Here is a 27,217-nt window from a genome sequence, read left to right on the forward strand (position 1 = left end):
TTCACTCTGCAAGCATGGATTCATTTTCTCCTAAATTCTTCTCCAAGGTATTTCTGCACTGTTTGTTTGTTTGGTTGGTTTTGTTGTTGTTTTTTTTTTTTTTAGTTTCTGTGTCCAGTTTTTGCAGTATTTTTAAAGTACTATGGACAAAATTCTAATGCAGCACAAGTTGCTTCAGGGTTTGCATTTTTTGAGCATAATCTCTCTCATGTATGACACACTATGTTCAAGCCCTTCTAAATCTGGACCTCCTCTCAAAGGATGCCTCTGGATTCAGGGGATTCAGCAATAAAGATCTTGGATCTTTAGCTCTGCAGCTTCTCACTGGGGTATGAAGCGATGTTGCAACACTTGCAAAACACATGAATCCCATTTACTTATGGCAGTTACTCAGAAACTTCGGTGCTCAACCTTGTGTGATGCCACCTTTTCTTTGTCAAAGAGACAGGAAGGCAGACAGAAAGTGAGGTTGCATTATTACACTTGATAGGAAGGACTCATTTTTCTAATCCTGTTAATCTCAATATGAAAAGGCTATTCACCTACATTAAAATGTTGGGGGGTTTTATGGGCATAGGATGACAAAGAAAAGTTACTGTCATGGACTGGTAACTTAAATCTTCCTTCCCAAGGTTCTCTCATACAAGTAAGAGCAAAAATACAATCTCTCACTGGGATTATGGACAGTAAGAGGGAGAATAAGATCTTTCAGTTTTTGGCTTTTTAATGACACTATTGCAAACAGCTTTGTCTCTTAGTGCTGCATTTAAATGTTCCTTTCCTGAGATGCAGACACTTAATGCACTATGAAATACACTGGGCTGATCCGTGCAGTTGGATTTGGCAGTCTGCTTACAGCATGGACATTTGGATTCAGTCTGGTAATCTCAGCAGGAAGGTGTCACATATCCCTTTCACTAACCCAGTTCTTCTATCTTGCCTTCTACAGAAAGCAGCTCACTGGTGATCTTTGGGAAAGAAGGGGATCATGCAGAGCACCCCACACCTCTAAACACACATGGACAGGCTTGGTGTCTAAATTAGTTTGGGCTTTTTATTGTGTGTGTGGGTTATTTTGGAGTTGGGCTTATTTTGTTGTTTGGAGTTTTTTTTTCTTGCTGTTGCTGTTGTTTATTTGTTTTACATTTTTAACGTGGAAAGAAGCTTGAAGTGGAAAGATCACTGAAGATGTCTGGAAAAACATCCATATAAATAATAATACTTATGCCAAAGACTGATAGAATTACGCTTTTAATCAATGACCAGTTTATTCAACACCTACCTCTTTTGGAGAAGCTTTGCTTCTTTTCCCCAAACTAATCTCAGGAAACTTCTGATCTATTTGAGAGATGAAAATTGCTTTGCCAGCATTGTCTACCCCAACCAGGTAAAGAACAGGAACCCAGTTCAAACAGATTTTTTAAAAGGATGGAGAAGAGGAGGAGCTAGACTGGCTTATTCCACTCTCCAAAGGTAAATGTAATCAGATGAGGGTCATAACCTTACGAAGCTAAAGGAAGAGATTTGCAGGTACCTCATTAATTGTGTGTCACTTACCCATGAAGAAAAATGTCTGTTAATCCTATTGACTGGAAATTATTAACGGAAAGAAGAAAGCAGCTTCTGGAAATTTAATAAGTGCAACAATGAACTAAATGGAAAAGCACGCAATAGCTCTTCTGAAACCTATTACATGAATAGCTCAAGTAATTATAATGCAGTCATTTCAGACCCACGAGAAACTTAAGGGACCACAGCTTCTTCATGGCTCACCCATCAGACAAGCAAGCATGAAATCAGTGTTCAGCAGGTGTCAAAAGAAATGAACTCTGAAAACATTTTCAGCTTCATAAAAACTGACACTGTTTGCTATCTAATGCAAACACAAGGTCAAAGATGTTTCCTGCTTAGTTAATGAGACTGCCCTCCTGTTTAAGCACTGGGGGCAGAAATAGCTGCTGTGAATTTGAAAACATTCTGCGTGACAACCGTTTTCCTTTAAACGCGCAAGACCAACCAGCCCAGACCTACAGCATCGCATCAAACGCCCTTCCACGCGTATCTGAACGTGCATTTGCGCTCCACACTGCCAGGCTGGTTATCCCCTGGGAGCAGTAGGTGGGCACTCAGCCAGTGGCGTGCAGTGAGGGTGCGTACGTGGCTGCCTTACCTGCTCCTTTCTGACGGGCGTGCTGTGCGCTGCCACGGCCGAGAACTGCTCGAGCGCGGTCTGCTGCTCCTCACTCGGCTGCTGCTGCTGCTGCTGAGGCTGCTGTGGCTGCTGCTCCTGAGGCTGGGTCTCTGCCGCCCCTTCCTGAGCAGGGCTCTCCTCCTGATCCTGCTCTTTATCCTTGGACTCGGAGTCTGATCCCGATTCTGTAGTCATGGTTGGTTATTCTGCAAGACAGGGTGAGCAGTACTGAGTACAATCTCATGGATGTGAAAGATCAGATGGTTTTACTCTCAATATCCTCAGCCTTTAAAACTTAAGTTCCTATCACACTGGCCCAACCAGGATCCCTAGGAAAGCTTACCTGGTGCAAAATACCAGGTAAGTGTATTGCATCCATACTCTAGGGAAAAATATGTTGCTAAAAAATCTTATTCTACATAGTAATACACAGACATCATAGGATTTATGTGCCAGTTAAATAGAGAATACATAGTTCATAATTCACAGAAATAGAGCAACACATTGGGCCTTAAATCTAACAAAATCCAGTGGAGTTTGGGTTTCTAAACCATGTGGAAACTTGAAAAATTAAATATTTTGTCCTTTACATTGAAATCAACAGAACTTAAGCTCCTCAACATCTGTACTCACTTTTAGAAATGTACTCAAGTACTTTTGATGCTTCCAAGCAATATATTAATAGTTGAACTAGATGATCTTAGAGGTCTTTTCCAACCTAAACGATTTTATGATTCTATAAATACTAGAAACATCTGAAATGGGTCCACCAACAACAGTGTAAACATACGTTTGCCCTTAAACCCAATTCTGTCCTCCCCACTTGAGTTCATCTACATTTCTATAATTTCTCTCTAAGTGCTAGAGCATCTAAAAGTAAAAATAGACTTCCATTAAGTCATTCTAAATGTTAGATTTCAAATGAAGGGAATACAACTTTCACTGAATGTGAAAAGTCTATGTTTGTACTTAACTTTGTCCAGTACTAAATCAAAATGAAAATATTAGCAACACTAATTCAAAATTTTAGCTACTTTAATTAAATAGTTTTGTAGCAAATATGTGGCTGGCACCCAATTCTCAAATATTCACAAACTCAAACTTTAAAAAAAATGCTGTGATTTTTTATCAAAACAAGGATTTGAAAAAGCAGACTGTGTCAGTTCAGCAAAGGGAGTGTGCTTTGATGTTTGTTATTCATACGTTCTCAGACCTCACAAACTTATTCTTGAATAGTTTGCTACTAAGCAACTTGTAGGCAAACCAGTCTGCTGCTATCTATTTCTGTTAGTCATCAGGACATGATTCCTTTAACCTGGTAGCCATGGCAACTGTGCAATTACAGGTGATTCCACAAAATATACATCTGCTAATTCACCTGCTAGAAAGTCACTGTGAACTCCTAGCATACACTACAATGCTTACTAGTAGAAGAAAGTTTATTATAGAACATAATGGAAGTACAAACGTTTCCCTTTTTCTTCATTTAAATGTTTGATAAGCTAAATTGGTTGGCAGAAAATGTTATAAACGAGGCCAATTACTATTTTCCAACTCACTTGCGTATTCTGCACTTTCAAGGCTAAGCTCTCCAGTGAATACATGTCTCTGCAGAGCAGAGCAAGTCACAGCATTCAGCCTGTGCTCAGCTCCTGCACTGTGTGTGAGCAGGGGGGTGCCTGCTCCCACCCCCTGCCAGCCAAAACAGCATGAGAGAGAAGCAGAACTAGAAAGCACATATGGCAGATTTATGCTTCAGGCCACATTTTCAAGGTACTAACATGTGACACACATGTTTAGAAACACATCATAAATTTCCACACTCAAACTGGCACAACTGTATAAAAAAACACTTTTTGAAATGTGCTATTTAACAAATTGTTCTTAGCATCTACAAAAAGCAATAATTAACTTGGGTCTTAAAATGTGAACAGTGAGAAAGGTGTTCATTTAATCAAACTCCAGCTGATCATATCTGAGATGGTCACTTTAAATGCAGAGCAGAAAAACAGACGTTTCAGAGAGGGATTCATCTGACCTATTTTAAATTCCTGCTTTAAGCTGTGATAAATCACATACTAGAGCGACTTCAATTTGCTACGAAGGAAGCCTAAACAAGTTCCTCCGATGCAGATCGCTCAAACCCATCCTCCATGTTCAATTCTCCTAAGCCATTCTTTTTTGTATGCTTTAAACATTAAATTGAACAACAATGTTAATCTCTAAGAGTTTTTCTTTACCCATCTGTCAAATCAACATGGAATAAACTATTCTTCATCTGGCACTCATCATATATGCCTTGCTTTAAAAACACCCAGGTCTCCACAAATGTCTCAAGTTTGCTGCCGCCCACCCCACCCTGTTTTGAACAAGTGCTTGAGGACATGAAATGCAAATTAGTCAAATAATTAGTGCAGTAAACTCAAACTATGTGTTCAGTTTTCTTCTCCATAAACCATGAATTAGGAAGCTACCAAAACCTAACTTAGAGCTACAAGAATCATTGCTCAAACAATATGAAAGAGCGCCTATGACCAATACAAAGAGTAAGCACAAAATAAGTTGTAATACTTTTTCCCTCCTCTTGATATTACTTAGAGCAGTGCAAATAAACAGCAACCATCCTACCTGATATATGATACATCTCTTTAGAAAGAGGTATTACTCTCTATAGGATCAGATTGCCAGCCAATACTAACCAAAACTCTGACTTTCAGCTGCCACTACCACGCCTCTGAAAGCTCATTTTTGCACCTGTGTAGCTTCTTAGCTAATGAACATTTGTATCCAGTCTGTTTGCAAGCATGGAAACAGACATTTAAAATAACCCCATAAACCAAAACTCCAAGTGGGATGAGATGTAAACAAGTTTTACTGTTCCTACCAGTTATAATTTTGAATCTCAGGGAACAACAAATGAGGTTCTTATATCCTTCTGGGACATTCCTGCATGAAGCGTAGCCTTATAATAGTGAGTTACTCTCTAGGAGTCACTGGTTTTCTCTCCAGTTCGATGAGTTCTTGCTGGCTTTAAGAGTGCTTTATTAGAAAACTTTGTGTGCTTTATCAAATCTTTCAGCGTAAGAGATTTCCTGGATCCAATATTACTATCATTAGTCAGACAGCAGATGGATTTAATTAACCCAGGGCTGCCCATTTCCAAATGTCTTTATTTCCCCATGCATGCAGCAGGTTTAATAACAAATACTGAGAACAAAATACTGTTCTTCCCACACTGTTCTCTTACAGGTGTAAATAGAAGCAAAGCAAACACATTGCAAACCCCATTTCTGACAAACTCCTCAGATGAGAGTATTGTTAAGATTTATCTCCTTCCATCTAGTGCGGGTTGGAAATACTAAATTACGAGGCAGGAAATAACATTCCTCTCTCAGTGCAAACCAATAAGTTGTTTTGCCTTCCTCAGCAAACAGCTGCTTATCCACATGAACTCTGACAGCATTTCATTTGTTATAAGTAGCACAACAATCCTCCTAGGAAGAGGTAATTTCACTTATTGAAAGAAATAACAGTAATCTTAAGAAATTTACCAACATAAATATTACTCTGCCTTTGTTTGTATGCAGCAAACCTGACAGAATAGCTGGTAGTGCCTAAACCTTTATCAAGCACCCAGCTGACTCGGAATTTCTTATTCTTATTTGATTATTTACTATAACTGGCTATGTACCAAAACCATGACTTCTAATGTGAACTTCAGCACAGGAAGAAAGAAAACACTCAAGTTCCTTAAACTTTTTCTGTTGCCAGCACAGCCTCTGTATCAAATTCCCCTTTCCAGCAAGCAGAAAACAAGGCAATGAAGAAAAACTGGGAGCACTACTTTATACAAATGAGGTAATACTATGCAAGCCAGATGTGCTCTTGGATAGCTCCACTTTGGCTTACAACCCAGTATTCAAAGATTCCAAAAGATTAGCTGAGTCCAAACTTAACACAGATGCTGCTATAACGAGATAGTCCAAGGCAAAAGTACATTTGGCTGCAGAATGAAAATAAGAATGAAAATTAAGTCTTTTGATTAAAGGGAGGGGCAGGGGGGAGAGGGGAAGCCCAAAACTAGCTTATTTTAATTGACTACTAAAATTTGAAGCTAAAATTGCATGTACAGTCGGCAGTGCAAAATAAAAATATCAGTAAAATATTAAAATGTCAGTGTTTTAGTGCTGCTGACAACAGGTAAGGGAATATAGATAATAATATACTATTAAAGTATTAAAACACAACTTCAAAAAATCAACATAGCATTCTGTAATGATTTTATATATACACAAACTTCACACTACACAAAGACATTACATAAGGATTACAAAACCTGCAAACCACTTATGCAAAATCCCTACATCCTAAAACCTGACACAACACCTAGGTCTTCTTTCCTTCAGCTACCAACCTACTGCAGCTTGAGAGATTCCCATTTCCATTACCAATTACTCACTACAGACTTAGACAATGTATTTTTTCAATAAGGGAACCAAAACCATGTCGTCCTCTGTGTCACCTGGTCCCCTGCAGCAAGTGACAGCCCCAATCTACTGTATAAATTCATACATTCAAAAACTTGACACTCTACCTCTCGTTTTCAGAGCACAGACTTTCTGTGCTGCATCCACTGAGCAACAAAATTCACAGCTAATTGACAGCAGAGCCCACAGTTTAATTAATGCTGCAGTCATTAATGAATCTTTATTTATATATAAATACATACTAGTGAAATATCAGCTATATTAAGCAAACAGAAGTCACATTAGACAAGAAATTGCAAATTGATTCCGAATAAATTGTGATGTAATGAGAAAACAAAATTGAACCCAGTATAATTAAATGAACTATACATAGCCACTAACTATTTCCTGTAATGCATGGATTAATGATTTACATTTAAATGCTTCTTTGATCTGATTAATTCTCTTTGTAGAAAGTTCTCCTTTAATTACAGTAATTCTTGAAGATTGTTATAAATCTTTGCAAAGGTCCAAATTTGGAAATTATGTAACAAAATAATGATTCCATACTTCAAAAATAATTTTCTGCATAATGAGAGACATATTTATCCAATAACGATGAGATGCTGATGAGAAGAGCATATGGAGAACAATATTGCTGCAATGAGCAGTGACAGAAATGCCAATATATGTTTCAAGAAAAGAATACACGCCAGAACGCTGACTTCTAAGCTTGAAATATAAACTGTTTTCATCAAACTGCCTGAACCTCAGCACACTTCATTCCAGTTTTCCAGTTGGGTTCCCTTTTAGGAAAACAATCATTTTCTGTTGATCCTCTTTAATGTGGATGAGTTTCACCCTCACAAGCAGGAGGCACCCAAGCCACAAACGCCTGGCACAGGGTCCCCAAGAGTTAAAACCAGCTCTTTCTTGATCCATCACCAGTGCCAGCAGCCTTGCAGAACAGCAAGCCTCACAGAGCACAGAGGGGGCACTTCCCTGGCCTTACAGTTACTTCAGTGGACATCAACCAGCCAAAGCAACTGTAGATGTGTCCTGAATGGACATGGGTGGGAACAACCCCAAAAAGGGCCACTGGATGCCCCCTCCCAACCTCATGCTCCTGTCACCTTTCTCATGCTGGCACCAGCGTGACTTTGGGAGCCTGGTGGTTCAGCTGGGAGGGCTGGACCTCCCCAGGATGGGGAGGGGGAAACAACAGCCCTCCTTTGGGCACTGCTGCGTACCCCATCTGTCTGACACAGCTGCGGGGCTCCAGCCCAGCAAGTGCAAACCTTATGCTTCAGTGCACAAACACACCGGCTGGGAGTTCACTACTGCACCTTAAATGTACATACATAAGCACAAATTCATCTAATCAGCACATTAAAAAAAAAGCATGAAAATAAAGTAAAAAAGGTAATAAGAAAAGAGACAAGAGGAAAAAAAATTGGAGAAAGGTGCTAAGCATCTGGATGAGCTGCCATTGTGCCAGCAGAGAGTGCTCTGGGCTAAATGACTTAACAGATGTGGTGGCAAAGGACAGGGGCCCAAGCACAGATGCAGGAGGGAGACTGCAGGGAGGGCAGGGAGGTGCTAATTAGCAATAGTAAAAAAAACTGGTTGGAAGTGTTGCAAGATATAGCATGATTTAAAATATTTGTTTGGCCCTCTAGGAAGGCGCATGATATGGATTTCTTTAAAGTTTCTTGATGAAGATGAAAGGAAAACCAGATGCAACATCTAAGGAAGTAGTAATATTATCTGGAGGAGATGGAGAAGGCACCTTAAAACCACCAGACACACCTTTCAAAGGGGACAAAAAGGGAACTGCAGACACGAGTTACTTGTCAGGACCCAAAACTCCCTGATCCCAGGCACATGTGCACCCCTTGGCAGCACCACCACAAAATGAAAATACAGCCAAGTGTTTCTGGAGAAACTTCACCTAGAAAGCCTGGGGACAGAAACTGACAGAAGCTTTGAAAGGACCTGGGAAGGGGAGGAATATATCAAAAAGGAATTGTACACCAAAGCAGAACCAGAGAGACATGACTCGGGGATGAACATAAAAGAGAAATGAAGACTAGGATGCCAAGTGACTTAGAATTAACCAAGAGATGTGGCAAACAGTAAGAAGAGAGTCTCTATAAACACATGAGAAGGAAAACCAGGCCTGTTACAAAACATGAGAAAGGCTGAATTCTCCAGTGCCTCATTTCACAGCAGCTAGCTGGGACCAGATAATGGGGGCATATTTCACTTGACACACAGGATGTGTGAGTTCAGGTTGGATGGAGTAAGGGAAGAACAGAGCAAACACATCAGTCAGCCAAGTGGTTTCAAGACAGCAGGAGCACTGAAAAGGTTCCTACAGTGCTTGGGGAACCACCATCAGTCATCTTTAAACCATTAACCACTGCTATGCAGATGCCAGAGAGGCCAGGTAACGTCTAAAATAAATGAAAAGACCAAACACAGCACCCAGCCTTACAAAGGAAAAATGGGAGCATAAAAGCCAGAATACTTCTAATATCAAAGTTACTGGAGCACACTGCAGTAGGATTTCTAATCCTGTAAAAATAATGAGATTAGGAACAAAACACCACAAATGGCCAACATTAATGTATCAAAAAGTCATGTCAAACTAGAGTAATGCCTCTCTCACTCTCTCTGACAGGGCATCTGTCCCAGCTGATAAAAAGGAAGTAGAGTAGTACAGATGACAGAGCCTATCTTTAGAAAGGCTTTTAAAACAGCCCCACATGACTTTTTCATGAGTGAAGTACAGAAATAGCTCACATTATCACAAAAGAAAAAGGAAGGGCAGGGGGCGGAAAGGTGTACAAGTGATTAGAAGAACCCAAACCCTTGACTACCTAGCCCACAAAGTTATCAGCACCATGATGACAACCTGCAAAAACTTATTGATTTTAGGAATCACAGCTATTTGGGGATCAGTGGAAGATGGGAGAGTGCCTGATTTGTGCTCAGTATCACACTGATGAGGTTAGGATACACCACTGGCATCCTCTCCTGACTTAAAGAAGAGCAAAGGAGTCTGAAAGAAAACCATATATGCGCTGACTCTGACTGCGTTCCTGTAAGGGTAATGGCAGCATCAGCAGGGACCTCAGAAGTGAAAAGTGGTGAGGAAGATGTGGCTTAGGCAGCAGGAATGAACCAGCATGAGGGTCTGATGAATTTCTGTGGGACATAATGCTGGAGGTGCTCTTCTCTCTGCAGCACCAGGGAGAGGTACACTGCATATTATATTTAAGATTGGGATTCATATGTTTTTGAAAAATATGCACTGAAGAGTGTCAAGAAGGGAGTAGGAAGAACAATAGCAGCTTTAGAAAATGTGACCGGTGGAAAAACATTTAAGGAACTGGATTTGTTTACTCTGGGAAAGGGAATAGAAAGAGGGCCTGATAAGAGCCTTGCAATACATTCAAGCTTCTTGCAGACAGAAAGTAATCAAGCATTTGCTAACAGTGGAGCAAGAGCTTGATTGGCATCAAGTGGGATTTAGAGTAGACAGCATATCAACTGTAATGACAGTCAAGAAGAGGTTATCTATAGCTGTGTGGAGTCATCATGGGACACTTAGATACTGATAAAAAAATCAACAAAATTCTCTGTTTGCAACTTTGTAAAGCATAAGATATTAAGATTTCTTCTCTTTTGCTACCCCTTCCACTTTGGTTGACAACCCTAAATTCACAAAATGCCTAAATGGTAACAACCTAAATTCACTTCTGTTTCAGAGCACCTGGACGCACAGGGTGACATTTTTGTCTCCTGTTTACCTTTAATTTCTATGAATCAATGAAATTACCTGGGTCTGTTTTTCTCTCTGAATGGGGGACTTCACACAGCAATAAAGCCCAGGATCACTGCCATTTCTGCTGCCCCACTTGCACACAAGGTTTACGAAGAGTCTGACTGACCAGGTTCCCTGAAAACACCGGATCACCTTTTGGAGGTCATAACACCTAGAGCACCCCAAGGCTACCCTAATTTCTGAACAGGAGAAGAAAAATCAGGCCATCGTAACATGTTTTGGATCACTTTTTCCTGTCCTGCTGATCCGAGCAGTTTTCCCCAGGGGCAAACATGGATTTGCCAGCGGAAGAAGGGAACTGCATTTTTCCCACTAATTTCACCATTCAGGTCTCCAGGCATGGGGTGCAGTTGTTGCTGCACCCTTCCTGCATCCAGAGTGAGGGGTGGCTCTGCCTCCCTCATCCCCCACTGCCAGGATTGATCCACCAGCTCCAAAAGCAGCGTTGATTATAATTACAGCCACTGCTCACGACTCAAGCCAGTTCCTGCAGATGGCTCCTGCCTGGAAGATCTCATGTACACGAGCTGGCAAAGCACACACCTCTCTGAGAGTGCTGGGTGTAACTGTAGAAATGCACAATTTAACCCAAACCTGACACTTGTTTTATTCATTAAAAAAACTCAAAAGTGAAAGCAGAACTCCTGAGAAACACAATGAACTGCTGCTTATAACAGACTTCACCAAAATGTCTGCTCCCAAAAAAGCTTTAATCCACTCAAATACTGCATTGCAGGAAGTTAAAGGGAACCAGAAATAATACACAAATAACTTAGTAAGTCTGTATAGTGAGAAACAAGAGGGAATTACAGGAAGGAGGCAGATGTGAGGAGGAGGAGAAGGAAATGAAGAAACCCATAATGGAGAATACAGCAACATCCCACAGATGTTGATCATGAGAGAATTGCATAGAAACACACCCAACTTCACCTCTCATTTCCACATTTCACAGAAAAATCTTGGCCAAAAAAAAACACCAACCCACAGCAAAACTGGTTGTAGTTTGATTACAAGCAATTGATAAATACTTCATTCAGAAACTAAAAAGGCAAGAAACAGCCCTCGATGGCACAGGCTGATTTTCTGCAAACAAGTGACTTTGATTACTTGGGTTACATTTACATGAGGTTTTGACCTTTCTAAATTGCTCTGGAGCCAAATGTTCACATGGGGCTCCCTGTGCAGCATTCCCTATTTAAAAGTTGTATTTAATGTCACAGAAGCTGAGTGTGCTTCAGGCATCACATCATTAAAGTTCATATTCTCTTATATTGAGCAGAAAATAGAACCAATTCAAACTTAAAAAAAAAAAGAGTTGCAGGGGGTTGCTGACACATGGCAGGTGTGCTACATTATCACACTACCCTCAGGCCAAAATACTGTAACACCTGTGAACAATATTTTTTGTTTCATGCAGTACCTAAATAGACTGTACTCCAGTGCTCCCAAGCCGGTGACCTGCCTAACCTCACAGAAACAAGAGAATCAGACAGACAAGGTACAAATCACAGCATCAAGCCCATCTCCTCCAAGGGCTTCTGACTCCCTCTGACCAGACATTTATCATTCCAGCTCAGGGGATGGAAGAGCCTATGCAGTAAAAGAAAATTTGAACTGTAATTTAAAAATATCATCTCAACTTTTCTGATTTATCTTATTAATTAGAATCCAGCAATTAAACCACTTGTTTTTTGCTTTATTTTACTGAATAGTGCTTGAAAAAGTCACAAAGGACTGCTCACTGACAAATTAAACCCTCCCTAGCTTATTACTTCCAAAAGCAATGTAGCAGTATATATTTTTTTGTTTGGGTTTGCTTGGATTTCTTTTCAGTGACTGGATACTTTTCCCCCATTTTTATGGTTTGGAGGGAATTCACTTACGTTTTTGTGGCCTTTTTCCCAATCCAGTGTGGTTCAGAGATGGAAGAAAGGAAGACAGGCATTTTGCAGCCAGTGGCCTGATGTTTCAGCTGGCCATAGCCATTCCCAGTGTCCAGCACTGCTTCTTCCCAGCAAGACACAAATCAGCACCGTGGCTGTCCCAGCTCCCAGCCCTGGCACAGGCTCACAGGCACTGCTGCCCTGCAGCATGCTCAGCCTCAGCAGGTTTTCCATAAAGCTCCCCAGAGCTGAGCATTTTAAAAGCAGTTTTTAAGGGGGTCATGAATCACTTCTTCCCAGAAGCAGATGTCTGACCTGGGTCATGCAAGGCAGGATGCCTGAGCAATGGCTTCCCCCACAACATCCCAGAGCAGTGCTTGCTCTCCACCTCTAGGAGCTCCAAGTGGATTCCTCCATGCTGGATTAAAATAATTGAGAAAACTTCAAAAATTCAGGCAGATGCCAAAGGAAGGAAGAAGTCACAGGCAGTGAAAAAAATGCAGAGGAACCACCCTGAATTCATGCTGGGTCCTAGTTAAATAAAGGCAGCTCTGTGTGATGAGAGCCATCATGCTGAGACCTGGGGACAAAAGTGCTCCTACTTCATCTTTTCCTTTTGTTCCTTCCTATATTAACACTAATAAAACCCCGTGTTTCAACTTTTGAAGACGCTAAATGGGTCTGATGCAGCAAGACTACTTGATGGTGAGGCATCACAGTGGTTTTAGTTGTAATAGCTTCTGTTTTTCTGAAATGGATTATTCATTTCATATTTAGATATTAATCTCCTGGGCATTCATGTCAGTTTTGAATATAAAACACATCCTGCAATATCAAGTAAAAGACTTTCCAGTATGGAGCACTGCCTCAGGAAACCACAGGCTCCCCAAACAAATTAAAATCTTGTGCACCTAAGCAACCAAACCCATGGCATCAGGCAGCTAGGTTTCCATACCTAAACTCTTCTGGGATCTCCATGGTCCCCAGAGCTTCAATTACCTGCTAGAGATTACAAAAATAGTGCTCAATTGGCACCAGCAGCTAGCCCATGACATGTGTGCTCCAGGTTACGCTGTCACTGGAAAAACAATCTCCCAACATCATCTGAAAATGCAGTTCCACATTTCCCTCTCCCCCACTCCCAAAACTCAAATGCACATACCAGCAATCAGCCCTAACGCCTCACAGACACCAGCTGTAAAATCATGTGTTGGATGCAAACCAGGATGTGAGGATGGTGTGGGAGCAGGGACTTCTAGGAACAAATTGGTCAGTGGAAATGCACGATCAACAAGTATATTTATGGTGGGTCCAGGCATCTGTAGAGTGATCTCACTCAAAAACAGCCAGAAAGCAGGATTCTCTCCAGAGCCAGTCACACTTGGATTTAGATGTTTTAGAACTCTTTTTAGTTACATGTTTCCAAAGCACAGGAAGCTCCTTTCACATCTCCCAATGCACACTAGTTCAGACCTGAGGGTCATTTGCACAATCAGCTCTGTAGGGAATTAAGAGCAAGCTTTCGGTGTCTTCATATAACATCCCAGTAAAGCCAAAATCTTCCACCATCTGTGCAGCTACACCATACTACAAGGATTTGCAGACCAGCATCCAATACAGCCTGACAAAGAAAATAGCTTTCTTTAAAGAGGCTCTAACCCTTTTTACCTATTAAACCCTGAAATGCTCCACATACAGCTCCATCGTAATTACATTATATAGTCCTGACCCAGTGTTATACTGGATTATGCTGTCTCTGAAGATGGATGTCACCAGATCTGGCAATTCCTCTGCAATGTGTATGACCTTCTTGGAGTTCAGACACATAGAAATGACAGCAGCTCAGAGAGGACAGAAGGGGTTGAGGCAATTGGGACAGACAGGTGGCCTAAAGTGTCCCCACAAGACAGCAGTCAGAAAACAAAAAATGAGGGAGGAAGGGAAAACAAGAAAGCAGAAAGTTGCAGTAATGCAGCTTAATCACAAAAAAAAAAAAAAAGGAATGGACAAACTCCTGCAGCAGAAAGAAAAGCTCTTTGAAAGCTCTTTGCAGCTTTTAAATCACTAGGGTTTAAAAAAAGTAAGTCACATAAATCTGGGTTACTCAACAGAAATGACAATAAAAATATATATTCTGTATCAAGTTCATAATTTAAAAGGAGAAGTGAAGGTAATTAAGCTAGATGCTGCAATTCCCAAACTCTGTAATAAATGACTCTAAAATCATTTCCTTCCCCACATACTTTTTAAAAAATATACCTTTGCTAAATGTTTGATGGTGTGTTTTTAAGACTACAAATTCTGTCCACTACAGAAGGCCACTAATTCTGTTGCTACAATCTACCTTAATTTAACGGAGAATGCTACAATTCAGAAACAAAGTGAGAGACTTTGATACCGGATCCTACTTAATGTGCTGAGTTTCAAACTTGTCACATGTGCTAATGAGGTAAGTGCCCAAATCAGTGAAACAAGTCCATGAACAGTGGCTTTTGCCATCTTTCCTCCTGATATTATGCAGGAGCCTATGCAAGAGTCTCTGGCCAAGTGACAAAGGACTGCTGTGCATTGTAACTAATGATTATTTTATACCAATCCATTTCCTTCAGTACCCTTCAGGTCACAGCATGTAAAATTAATTTACATTCCACACTACAGCTAGTTTGGGTGGTAAAAATAAAAAGGTAACTGCGTAACTGTCTAACTCCTTACTGGAAAATTTGCTCAGAAAGGCATTTATAATTTCAAAGTTTAACATATCAAACAACTTTGATACCTCAGTGCACAATTCAACCTTCTCAGGAGCTAATAAATACATAGGAAATACAGCTACTCCCTGGAGCATCATAAATGGTGACTCAACAACCACAAGCTTCTCCTAGAGCTATGTCTGATGCTAGATTAACAAGAGAGTCACATTTCACCTCTCCTTCCCCTCTTCTGCTCCCTCTGTAGTCTGTTGTCCATGGGGACACAAAACTCCATGCCAATTTTCACAGTGCCATTACATCTGAACTAAAAAATGAATGAGGTAATCCACCCCCTCCCTGGATGTCATGAATGCTCCAGGGAAGTGGTACCCTGCAGCTGGGCTCCAGCCCGATCTGCTCTCTGTCACCTTCACTACATGCATGAGTTTTACTGCAGCTGGGGCCACAGACACTTTTCCCTCAAGGAATCATTGCTTTAGAGGTTTCCAAAGAAGCAAGAAACCAACTAACTCTTCCCCCAGCTCCATTAATGATCCCTACTGCAGCAGCCACCACATTTTCTTTGAGAGATACAGAGATGCAAGCGTGCCAAAAGTACCACCACAAAACAAGCACATCAGATGCATATTAGATCTTAATTAGGGAGCTCATCTTGCACATTAACTTCAATGCTCCATGGTCCCCTTCCCAGCCCGCCTTGTCTGAACTCTATCTGACATATATTTATGTCAACTGTTACAAAAATCCCACAATGCTGAAGTTTACATATTCCCCATAGGCCATTTATTGCAATGACTCCCAAGCTTTGCTGTTTGGGAAAATTTTCCCAGATGTCTGACCTAGTTCTTCCCACTCAAAATGTACTGAGTTCTCCTCACCCTGGCAATGGTGGATGCATAGCATGGCTCTGCAGTTCATGGACAGCTGCTGTTTGCCCCTCAGACCACTCTCCTCTGCCTCTTCTGGCACTCCTATTTTTAGTCCTCTCTCAGGCTCCTTTTTCTCTGCTCTGTTCTCTTTGCCATCAGTTCACCTCTTTCCAGAGCAACAGCATCCAAACCCTACTTTCAGTTGAAGATCAACTGTCCTTACTGATGCTGAACTGCTTGCAAGGACAGCTTTATATCTGAGCTTTATTCTCTTCATAGCTCCAGCTAGCAAAGAGTTCAATATTTTCACCGTATTATGACAATTATCAACTTAGTTTAAACCTTTGATTCATTCAATTCGTTCATAATCCCACACTGTTTTCTCCACACTACTGCCTAAGGATCTGCGTGGTGGATAAAAACTAACTTAACTTCATTTTATCCAACAAAAAGTGAGGAAAGAGACCTACTTACTAGCTAGATTTTATTTGATTTTTTAAAAAATTTTATACTTACAAAGGCCCTTCTCTTTTGAAGGGTACCATTCAAAAAGTTAAAGCATTTATTACCACATAAGATCTAGTTTCAGTGACAGGAGTGCACATGATTTATGTTAGAACAACTGCAGCTCCCTGTGTCCAAATACATTCATGCCACAGTACTCTCATATTTATTAAAATATTAGGAAGTACCAATTGGAAAAATTTTCAATTTCATCTACAGTTTCAACTCACTGCTGACATACGCACTTCCGTTCCTTGACAGGTCTTGGGGGCATCAGAAACTTGGCCAGGCTGACTCCCAGCATGTTTGCTGTAATGGTTTCACAGGAGCTGAGAACACCTTCCAAACAAGGCAGAACTCAAAAGTTCTCGTCCACTTTCAAGAGCCATAGGGCCATTAAGCTGACCTGAGTGGCATTCCTGGCAGTGTCACAACTTATTAATAAATTGAGAGCAAGCTCACATCTGCTAGGAAAGGAAAGTCTAGTCTCCCTCATTTTATGGTCTCTAGCTGAGTCAAGCACATTAAAATATGTATTACCTCTGTCTACCTGTCACTTCGTGTAACATGCTTAGGTGAACCCATGGCTGCAAGCCAGAGCCCAAACTGTTCCAACGCAAGCAGTGCTTTTGGGGAAAAGTTATTTGCAACAGAAGTGTCAGGTTCCTCTCAGTATGCTGGCAAATGTTTGCCTCAACCCTTACAGAACCAAAAGTTAAATGGTGAGGAAAGACTGCAATTTCAGGTTAATTCTGGGCATCATAATACGCTCATGAAATGAACAACATGCTCTGCCTTAGCAATGAAAAAATGGAAAAATAAAGAGAGAAATCAAGACTGATTCCTTTAATATGCATTTTAAGAATAATTTCAATACTGGTTTCTCAGGAGGGGACAAAACCGCAGCCTACATTACACTACCAAGAAGACCTTGTCTTCTTACCTTTGGTACTGAGAGTGAACATGCCTTGGGGACAGGAAGCCAAAAAAGAGCTGACAGGCCAATATAGGATTCTGCTTCATTCCAACCAAGTGGTAGACAATGGCTGGCATTCAGACAACTGAAAACTTGCAGAGAAGCTAGTTCAAGCTGGCTTAAGTGGATGCAAGTGTGGGCTTGGATATTTAGGAGTTCTTAAGAAGAAAAGCAGCTTGCAATGTTTCAGGGTGGGGTTCTGAGACTTTCTTTTCTGTCTAATCCATTAGTAGTAAGTAAGACCAGGAACATGGCAGGGTCATGTGTGCCCAGAACTGCATCTAAGCCTCAGAATTACAGCTGCAATTAATGAGTTCTCCAAGGGGGACTTGAGGGGCAGGGGGAGGAAGGGAGAAGAATCCACTGGAGGGAAAAAAAAGCCCCACCAAAACTGAAACTACCCAGAAAACCACAGCAGCCTGCAGACTGAGCAAGTTAGAGATTTCTTCTCTTGCTCACATGCAAGCACACAATCAAGGGCACCATTTCCAAACCACACACATTTGAGGTTCTTCTCTGTTTCACCCCATTTATAATCTTTTACAGTCTTGTAAAAGTGTACTGCCTTCAAAAAGGCAAGGATTCTTTTTATCTCTTATTTCTTTTGCAGTTCAGCACTTGACCTGCACTGACATAACCTTAAGTGACACAGGTTCAACTATTCAGCTTCACCATCTCTAAAGTGAGATGCATTTTATTAGGGTTTTTTCCTTTTTCCTCTTCCTCTGCTCACACTTCAGTTGACAGGAAACGCCTGCTGTGAATTCTTGTCCAGCATTTTAAATAGCACATGAAGTGCTTTCTGTCCAATGTCAGACAGCTTCCCATGAACTGTAAGCTCTCCAAGAACCAGAGGTGTAAATCCCTTTGTCCCTCCTCAGTGAGTGGGAAGCAGCTGGGCCAGAGAGGGAGCCCACAACCTCTGTGTGCCACTGCACCCACCCAGCTCCCACTAAAGCCAGCAAGGACAGAAGATACCATCAGCCCCTTCACTCAACTCCAGCTGTAACCAAAACTGGCAAGCATCCAAAAGCTCCCAATTTTTTAATGAATATTTTTCTATGAATATTATTTTGTTATTTTTCAAGCGCTCACTGTACCACCCTCTTCACCACAGCCATACATTCATTAAGGTTGGTCACATGCAAGTAAGTGCAGACAGGCTGAATTATTTTTGCCACAACCTCAGTGTTCTAACACCCAGAAGTCTCATAGGAGACAGTTTTTCAGCTTATTAAACTAAATACATTTCTGTGCTCTGCAAGTTTTAATTGTCAAGGAAGATCATGTGCAGTTATAAATCTATGAAATGTATTATAAATAACACAAATGATCAGCTTAGTTCAATATTAATGGAGAAGATGATTCTTTGAGTTTACTCCTCTCCATAACTGTCTGCAAGGTACAGCAGGTCTACTACTCTGACTGAATAGAAGGCAATTTTAAAACTCACATACATGAAGGATAAATCCAAACTTCTCTAAGAGTAGAAACACCAACATGCCGTGGTTGCACATCTGTTTCAAACACTCCTCATAACAAAAAGGCTGGATTTTTGGTTTGGGTTTTGTGCACTGGTTGGGGGTTTTGGGTTGCCTTTGGGAGTTTCTTGGATTTCGGGGGTTGGAGGGGTGTTTGACTTTATGGGGGGAATTTTTGATTTTTCTCAAAAGATGGCTTATGTTTTAATTCTCTGTCCTCTCAGAGGATGACATCTGCTTACTGCAGAAAGCAGTTTTATGTTAGAAAGCAGACTTGTTAAGTCATGTATGCACCTAGCAAGCTTAGGTCTGGCACACATCCCTTCCAACTCCTCTTCATTCAAACAAAATTTATATAGTGAAAAACCTGTGCCATACAAGAAAAAAAAAATACTATTTAGCTATTTTCAGAACAGACTGAATGTATGTGAATGAAAAACCTAGACTGAGTACCTAGGAGAATGACAGAACAAGAGGACTGGTTCAGCCTTAGTACTGTGATGGCTGTAACCATCCTTGCCCTTTGCAGTGTTTCTAACCTCAGCAGTAGTGCCTGACCCGTACAATGGGATTTATGGGTACCCTGAGCAGATGCAGAACTATTTCCCAATGATGTACTGCTGTCAGAAGCAAAAGGATTTGGAGTTTCCCTCAAGCTGCATGTGTGGGTCTGCAACACCAGCTACGATGTGCTTACAACCCCTACACTCTGTGCCTTGAGTTTTCTAACTTGTTTTGGTTCACGGGTCTGTGCAGGCACAGGCAGTGTGCTGCTTGGGACAAGAGCAAAGCCAGGGCATGGGCATGTCAGGGCCTCAGCCCAAACATTTCATGGTATGGATCCCCTTCTCCCAGGCCAACTCCACTCTCCTAATGAGGATATGAGTACATGCTTCTCTCCTGGTCTATATTTATCCCTGGCCCAGGTGCTGTTTTCCAACTGTGAACACAAGCTCCCCTGTGCTAGGGACCCTGAAACTGAAAGAAAGAATTTCTCCCCCCTCCACAAGTGCAAGGAGGGCAAAATGAATTCCCTCAAACTGGTGTCACATGCCAAGGCACAAAGGCCTGGTGTTTTTGAATGTTCAAAGCCAGCATATGTTTGTCCCTACGCTTATCTTCTATATGTTTTTGCCTCATTGAAGCCTACAGCAAACAGCTGTCATTAACATTCACCCCTTCTGCTACCACTTTCCTTAATCCCTAACTGACTTCCCAGCCTATAATTAAACTTTCCAGCTGCCACACTAAGAGACGGCACCAATATCCATCATTTATTTCTAAGTAGTCCTTAAAAGGCTCTTTTTCCAATTTCCAAGACCATGGACTAGAATCAAAGCCTCTTGCCCTTACAGAGCAAGATTTTTTTTTTGGCTAAAACCCTTCCATTCACTTAAAAACTGCCTCATCTTTTACCAGAGAAATTAAATGGCAAAGTAGTATTATCTTAACAATTAAACTAATGCATTTTTATAGTGCCAATAGCTGGAATGCAAAGAGCTTGAAAACTGATTCATAAACACTGCATGTGTTTACACATTTTGTATGGAAAATATATTAGAAAGAGCTCTATAACCAACAGCATTTACAAAGCTGTTTGGTTCAAGCCCAATGCTTAAACAGGAGCCTGAATTAAAATAATGAAAGGCCTGATATCTTACTTCAGATTGCAACAGTAAATTGGGGTTAGCACTTCAATCTTGAAAATGTGCTTTTCACATTTATGTAAGAGATTATTTGAACAGCAGAGCTAGTTGTCAACATTTCTGTCTGGTACTATTCTTGCAGTGTTCAAGAGGACTTGATATTTTATAAGAAAATTACTGGCTTCACAGTTGAAAAAGGGAGATGTCTGAAGCTAATACTGTACTTTTTGGTAATGTGACATAACAAGACCCCGAGGAAGCTGAGCAAAGCAGGTGAAGGCAGTGTAACACCCAGTGGGAACACAGTGTGGGGTTCACAGACTCGTCATCCACAAGCCCTTCAGATCCACCACAAGAAAACCCCCCCAAACGGCCACAAAATGTATTTATTTTTGTAAGCCCCAAATGTCTGGGACACCTGCTGGGCCTTTGAGCCCAAAAGGTTTCCCCAGCCCAAACCTGCAGGCTGGAGAGACATACACATCATCCTCAATCCCAGAGCTCTGCAACTCTGCACGCCAAAACCCAGGAGCCTTTATCTCCAAACAGTATCTGTTATAGAGCAGGGCAACATCTGCTCGACTGCTGAAGCACCATCACCGAAAACAACAAGCAGGCTCCATTCATAGCATGATTGGCAAATGCCAGCTGGCAATCCTGACAGCCCAGAGCCTGTAGCCTGCTGATGAAGGCTCAGGGATGTTTGGGATTGGCCACCTCGGTGTCTCCTTCAGCCCATTCAGGAGTCACATCATGGTCTGGTTTTGCCTTTTGCCTCATGTGGCAGAGTAAAATTGAGTGTCAAGAGGCAGCCTTCACGTTGATGAAGTTACCAGCCATTTAAACAAAGTGGGGCCTCTTCAGGAAAGGAGTGCATTGGTTTTCCATTTCATACTAGTGCTTGATATTAACAATTCAACATCAAGGTTTTAATGGATTTCCATAACTGTGCATAAATTTATCAGCTGCTGTAAGGCTATTTTGGTAGGCTACCAGATTAAACGTTCAGGTTTTGTTAAGTCTAAAAGCATCACTTCTCAGCAAAGAGATCATGCCAGACAGGTGCAGAAATTCAAAGCCTGAACAGCTATGGCTTTGTTCCTAGCAGCAAGGCAAAAAAGGTCAATAATTTAGGTGAAAATGGATACACTTTCAATTCTCTCTAAACCACAGGTGAAAACTTTTCTCCCTCCTTACATTAAACATATAATTTTAAAGACGGTTTTCGAAGAGTGCGTGTGACACTCTTAAGCTTCAAATACGTATGTGTTGAGAGGTTAGGAGAACATGAAAACAGTATTTCATTGAAACCCGTTTGTCATTTTTAATCACAGGATAACTCTAGAAGAGGTGTGACTGATGCTATTTAAATTTTCACCTGACAAACTGAATTATTCATCTTGGCGGCGCCTACAACAAAAGACCAAGCGGAGCAGGCAGTCAGTCAGCCACCAGCCCCAGGAGCTGCTACAGAGCATCCTTGAGAAGGGGAAGCCATGTCCTGCAGCACCACAGGGTGAAGTCTGCTCCTTGCAAACACAACAGCCAGGAGGGCCCAGCCCCTCGTCCTTGTCCCCACTGCCACCTCCTACCTTTTGTTTTCCAAAGCAGGGGAGGACTCTGGGCAGGCCCACTGATAAGAAATGCTGTGATTTGCAAGGATGATGACAGAAACAAAGTTGAAGCCTTTATCTGCACCTGGAAAGAGCTGTGTGTTCTGTACTTGTAGGTCAGACAGGGAGGACTAAGGACACTGAGGGGCTTTTTATTTGAAACTGAATGAAAACTTTTCCTGTTGCTAGTCACTACTACATTTGCCAGTGATGAGATCTGAGGCAATAGCCTGAAGTGTGTCAGGGGAGGTTTGAGTTAGATATTAGGAAAAGGTTCACCCAGAAGGTGCTGGTCACTGGAATAGGCTCACCAGGGAAGTGGCCACAGCACTAAGCCCGGCAGAGTTCAAGGAGCGTTTGGACAATGCTCTCAAGCCCATGGTGTGATGGTTGGGCCAGGAATTGGACTTGAAGATCCTTGAAGGTCCCTTCCAATTCAGCTTATTCAATGTGTCTGTGAAATATGCCAAGCTCACACTAAGCCTTCAAAGAATTGCCTTTTTCTAACGGAATGCACTTGTCATCATGCCTTGTCATCCCAGTTTCGGAAGATACCATGCATTTTTCAGAACTGTTATCTTAAGCAATGCTGTATTATTACTTTTATATCCCAATTCTGTGCCTCTCTAGTATTAGTGATCAATAGTTTCTTCACTGCATGTCCTACTGGAATTGAGAAAGAAATAAAGTTCCAAAAATTTCCAGTGTTAATAAAATGGGTTTTCCATACACCACAACTTCAGAATAGTAGGTTCAGTGTAGGCTATCCAAGGTCTTAAAACAAAGACTAAATGCCACCAGAAAGCAGGATTCCTTGCTTGGAAATGTAGAGATGTCAGGCTTAAACATGAGATTAGTCAAAGAGTGAATTCTGCTCAGCCCACATCTCCAGTATGTTTTTAAGTAGGAAATAATTCTATTCATTATGTAAACTCTTCTTCAGACTCTTGTTAATGTTTATGCTATCCATTCTGAATTTCTGGACAGTTTCTTTCAGACTCAGCAGCCAACATTTAATTAAGAAATATTTAACAACTAGTGTTTTTTAAACAACGTCACGTTTGCAGGAATAATTGCATATCACATCTACTTTACAAAATCAAAATACAGCCAGTGGAAACCAGATACAAAACACATGCTTTCAGCTGAGCTAGTTTTGTTTAGAATATGAACAGACAATGTATTTCCTTGGCTGAGACCTTGATCTGTTTGCCAAATACTGTCCTGCAGAGCTTTTTCTTCTTACAACAACATTCCAGGCACAGAGGACGCTATCAAGGAAGCACACTCACAGTTCTGCAGGTTAGGAACAATGATAACCTTGGCGTGCCTTAAAAGAAAGGTGGCAAAGCATTTTCAGCGAAGCACACAATGCCGTATGTAGTTACTGTATCTGTTTTATTCCTTTATAGCTGCTTGGAAGCCAGAGAGTGATGGGTATCTTCTTAAGCAATTAGAAAGTTTTTAACTTGATGTTTTGTTGCCCCATCTTCTAGTGCATGCCAGCACTTTTTCACTTAGAAAAAGAAAAAAAAAACACAGCACAATTTCTTATGAATCTATGGAAATATCAAACACTTCTATCAACTTCCACAGACTGGTTTAAAGAAGGAGGCATAACTACACCAAGGGTGTTCTTCAAAGCAGCATCACAGGATCAGAAGGTCATGAGGGGCATCTTTTTTTGTACCAGCTATTTTGCTTTTAGATAGAAGAAACACTGGCTAGAGTTAGAAAGGGGCACTTCAGATGATGGAAAATGCAGGACACAGGAAAACAGAAAAATAAATTGCAATACCCAGACTCCCACTGGGGTGAGGCAAGGTGATTCAGAGCAACAAAGAATGGGGAAAATACAGTGATCATGTCTGCAAAGCAGATAGGTTAAAACAACATTGCAGCTTGAGAGGGAGGAAGTCCAAAACCAGGTAAAGAGTTTGCTTTAATACAGACATTACTGTTACAGAAGCTGCTAGTGTCCTTCTGGTCAATGTAGCCATTTTGCCTCCATGGGTAACCCCAAAACCATGCAGTTTGCCCCGTTCTGACAAGAGACATTTTATGTCTGTTCCTACAGCACATCAATGGGAAGTTGGCAACAATTTAAAAGGAAGGAACTTTTTATTCTTCAGCTCTGCATCCTTAATTCAATCACTGTCCCCTAGGGCTGAGAAAAGGACTGAATTTACTGCTCTGCATTATCATGTTGGCAGAGAAGCTACACAGAAAAATATTCCTAGTTTATACATGATGCAAGTGTAAGAAAAACAGTTTCAGGTTCATACAATGAAGAATAAGTCAAGAAATCTAAGTCAAAGAAGTAGCAGATAAGGAGAGAACACTTTCAAACCTTAAGTATGAAATTCTGTGTGGTTGAGGTTCACAAGAGCTGTGGCCAACAGGTAACAGATCAGAAATGAGAACCTTAGCACCAATACTTAGAAAAATAAGGTCAGCTTTTCAAGTGTGTTTAGTTTAGCTTTAGTAGTTTCAGCATTTCTTTGATATATACTTTCAAGTATATCAGCATTTCACCATCACAGTAATTGTGTAGCATATTTAGTTTGTGCAAATAAAAGTAGATACATTGTTTATGCGGACAGCCTGGTTGAATATATTTAAATATATTGATGAAGGAAGTGGGTGCTGTCTTTTCTCCTTATCTTGGAAAACCAATGAGGACAGAAGCATTGTCTGCTGGCTCTGCTTCTCCAACCCAGGCACGAAGGGATTCCCAAGATCAGGATAGTGAGACAAATCAACTATTCTCTATTTCTTGAGACTGTCATTAAATAGGGTGGCATGAGAAGTGGCTGTGGGTGATGGTTTGGGTTTTTTTTTCTAAAATATCTACTACAGCCCATGAATAGGTGATTATAATCCACAAATACTAGTAGTGGCACTGAGGGCAGGACTGAACACAGAAAGCAAACCACTGTCAATACCAGATCTAAGCTGGCATAGAGCCTGTCCCCAGCCTGTGTTTTCTGCACTTAGCACACTACCCCTGCAAGTAACTGATGAAACCCCAACAGTGCTGACACAGTATTAAAGGATCCTCCTAATTGCCATGCTTCAAATTCCAGCTCTAAGCCTGCTAAGAGAAAGTCTGCAAAACTCTTTAATAAATCATAGAAATCAGAGACGAAAATTAGGTCATGTCACCCACGCCTCCGATCTGCACCGTGAGTCTGTTACCCCTACAGTGCTGCCGAGTGCTCCGTCTCGACAACTCCTAAATGATTCAAGTGCTGAGGCTTCTCCCAATTCCCCAGGCAGACTGTTACACAGCCCAGTGAACACCACCATCCACAGGCGTTTCACTGACCAGCCTCATCCTCTCCACACCAATTTTATCTTTGTCCCATTTTGTTCCGTTCCTATTTATATCTTCCTCCAACTTCCCCCAAATCTGCTCTTGATGCTACCTCAACCACTATCCGGCAAAAATTGTTGCTCAGGAAACGTTCTTCTGCCTCTCCTGTAATACTGCTGTAGCGTGCTGCTATTTTTAGGAGAAAAAAGGAGGTGGTAAGGGAATGAAAGGCTGCCAGCTCCAGCTGTACAAGAATAATGCTCCAGTACAGTGGAAACTACATTACAGTGTTTCTCTTTAAGCACATATAATTGACCAAAACCTTAGTCTTCTGGAATGATCTAAATGGGAAAGATGGAAGAAATGGAAAAGACAAACTCCAAGGCTAAAAAAATAACTCTTGTCATCTCACTTCACCTTTCAATCCTACAGCTGGGCTCTTCCTTCCAGGGCTGCTCTTGAGATTTTACAACAGCATTGCCCAGTTAGACACATGATTAAAGTAGCAACATACTGCCATTATCCTAAAATAATTTAGGTTGGAAGGGACCTTAAAACTCACCAAGTTCCAGCCCCCTTGCCATGGACAGGGACACCTTCCACTAGACTAGGTTGCTTAAAGCCCCATCCAACCCTGCCTTGAGCACCTGGCCTTTGGCAATGCTTTCAGGCACATGGTGTGAATCTTGGGGTGTTCTGGACACGTCCAGCAGTTGGATTTTATGATCCCTGATGGGGCCTTCCAAATCAGTATATTCTATGATTCTATGACTTTCAGGGATGGAGCATCCACAACTTCTCTAGAAAACCTGGCTATTCCTCCTTGTACTATCACTACATGCTCGTGTAAAAAGTCTCTCCATCTTTTCTGTAAGGCCCCTCAAATGTCCCAATGCAGTTTCCCCAGAGCTTTCTCTGCTCCAGTCTGAACAACTCCAACTCTTTCAGTCTGTCTTCTTAGCAGAGGTGTTCCAGCCCTCTGATCACATCCATGGCCCTCCTCTGTATCTGCTCCAACTTCTGCTCTGAGGACCCAGAGGGGGAAGCAATATTCCAGGTAAGGTCTCATGGGAGCAGAGCCCCATCCCTCAGCTGGCTGGCCACACTGTTTTTGACGGAGCCCAGGATGCTGTTGGCTTTCTGGGCTGTGATCATGCCTTGCTGTCATGATGAGTTTCTCTTACACAAACACCTCCAAGTATTTTTCCTCAGGCCTGCTCTCAATCCATCTCTCAGCCTGTATTTGAGCTTGGATTTGTCCCGACCTCCGTGAAGGACCTTCCATTGACCTTGCTGAACTTCAAGAGGTTCACTTGGGCCCACCTCTCCAGCCTGTCAAGGCCTCTCTGAATGCCATGCCTTCCTTCCAGCACGTCAGCCACACCAAACCGCTTGGTAGTGTCAGCAAACTGCATGATCAATTAAAAATGATCAATTAAGAAACCTGCTTACAAGAAGCCACTTCACCTTGGGCCAGCACCTCAAATGGAAGTTAGATCTGTGTTTTATGCCTGCTTCAAGACACAGTGACATGCTGACCTCCAAAAAGGCAGCTGCCCATCATTCCCCCACCTCCCCAGCCAATGCTGGTGCCAGACACTGCACACAGAGAGCTCTGTGCAACCAGTGCCTGGACTATTGAGACCATCTGGCCAAACTAAAAGACCCTGCTTTCCTTTTATACATCACCCACTGACTTTATCAAACCTGA

General features: G+C 41.6%; 1 protein-coding gene across 16 annotated transcripts in view; it reads right to left on the bottom strand.

Annotated features, from left to right (window-relative positions):
- EPB41L3 (erythrocyte membrane protein band 4.1 like 3) overlaps positions 1–27,217 on the bottom strand; it is a 94,727-nt gene that overhangs the window by 61,484 nt on the left and 6,026 nt on the right. For all 16 annotated transcript variants that reach the window (XM_054285236.1, XM_054285233.1, XM_054285231.1 and 13 more), the window contains exon 2: positions 2,171–2,397. In XM_054285236.1, the coding sequence (XP_054141211.1) occupies positions 2,171–2,386 (216 nt within the window). In that variant the 5' untranslated portion in view covers positions 2,387–2,397. The remainder of the gene's footprint in view (positions 1–2,170; positions 2,398–27,217) is intronic.

This window comes from Melozone crissalis, unplaced genomic scaffold, assembly GCF_028551555.1.
Source record: "Melozone crissalis strain CALT ecotype California unplaced genomic scaffold, PUWL_Pcris_2 ptg000042l_1, whole genome shotgun sequence".
Taxonomy (NCBI): Eukaryota; Metazoa; Chordata; class Aves; order Passeriformes; family Passerellidae; genus Melozone; species Melozone crissalis.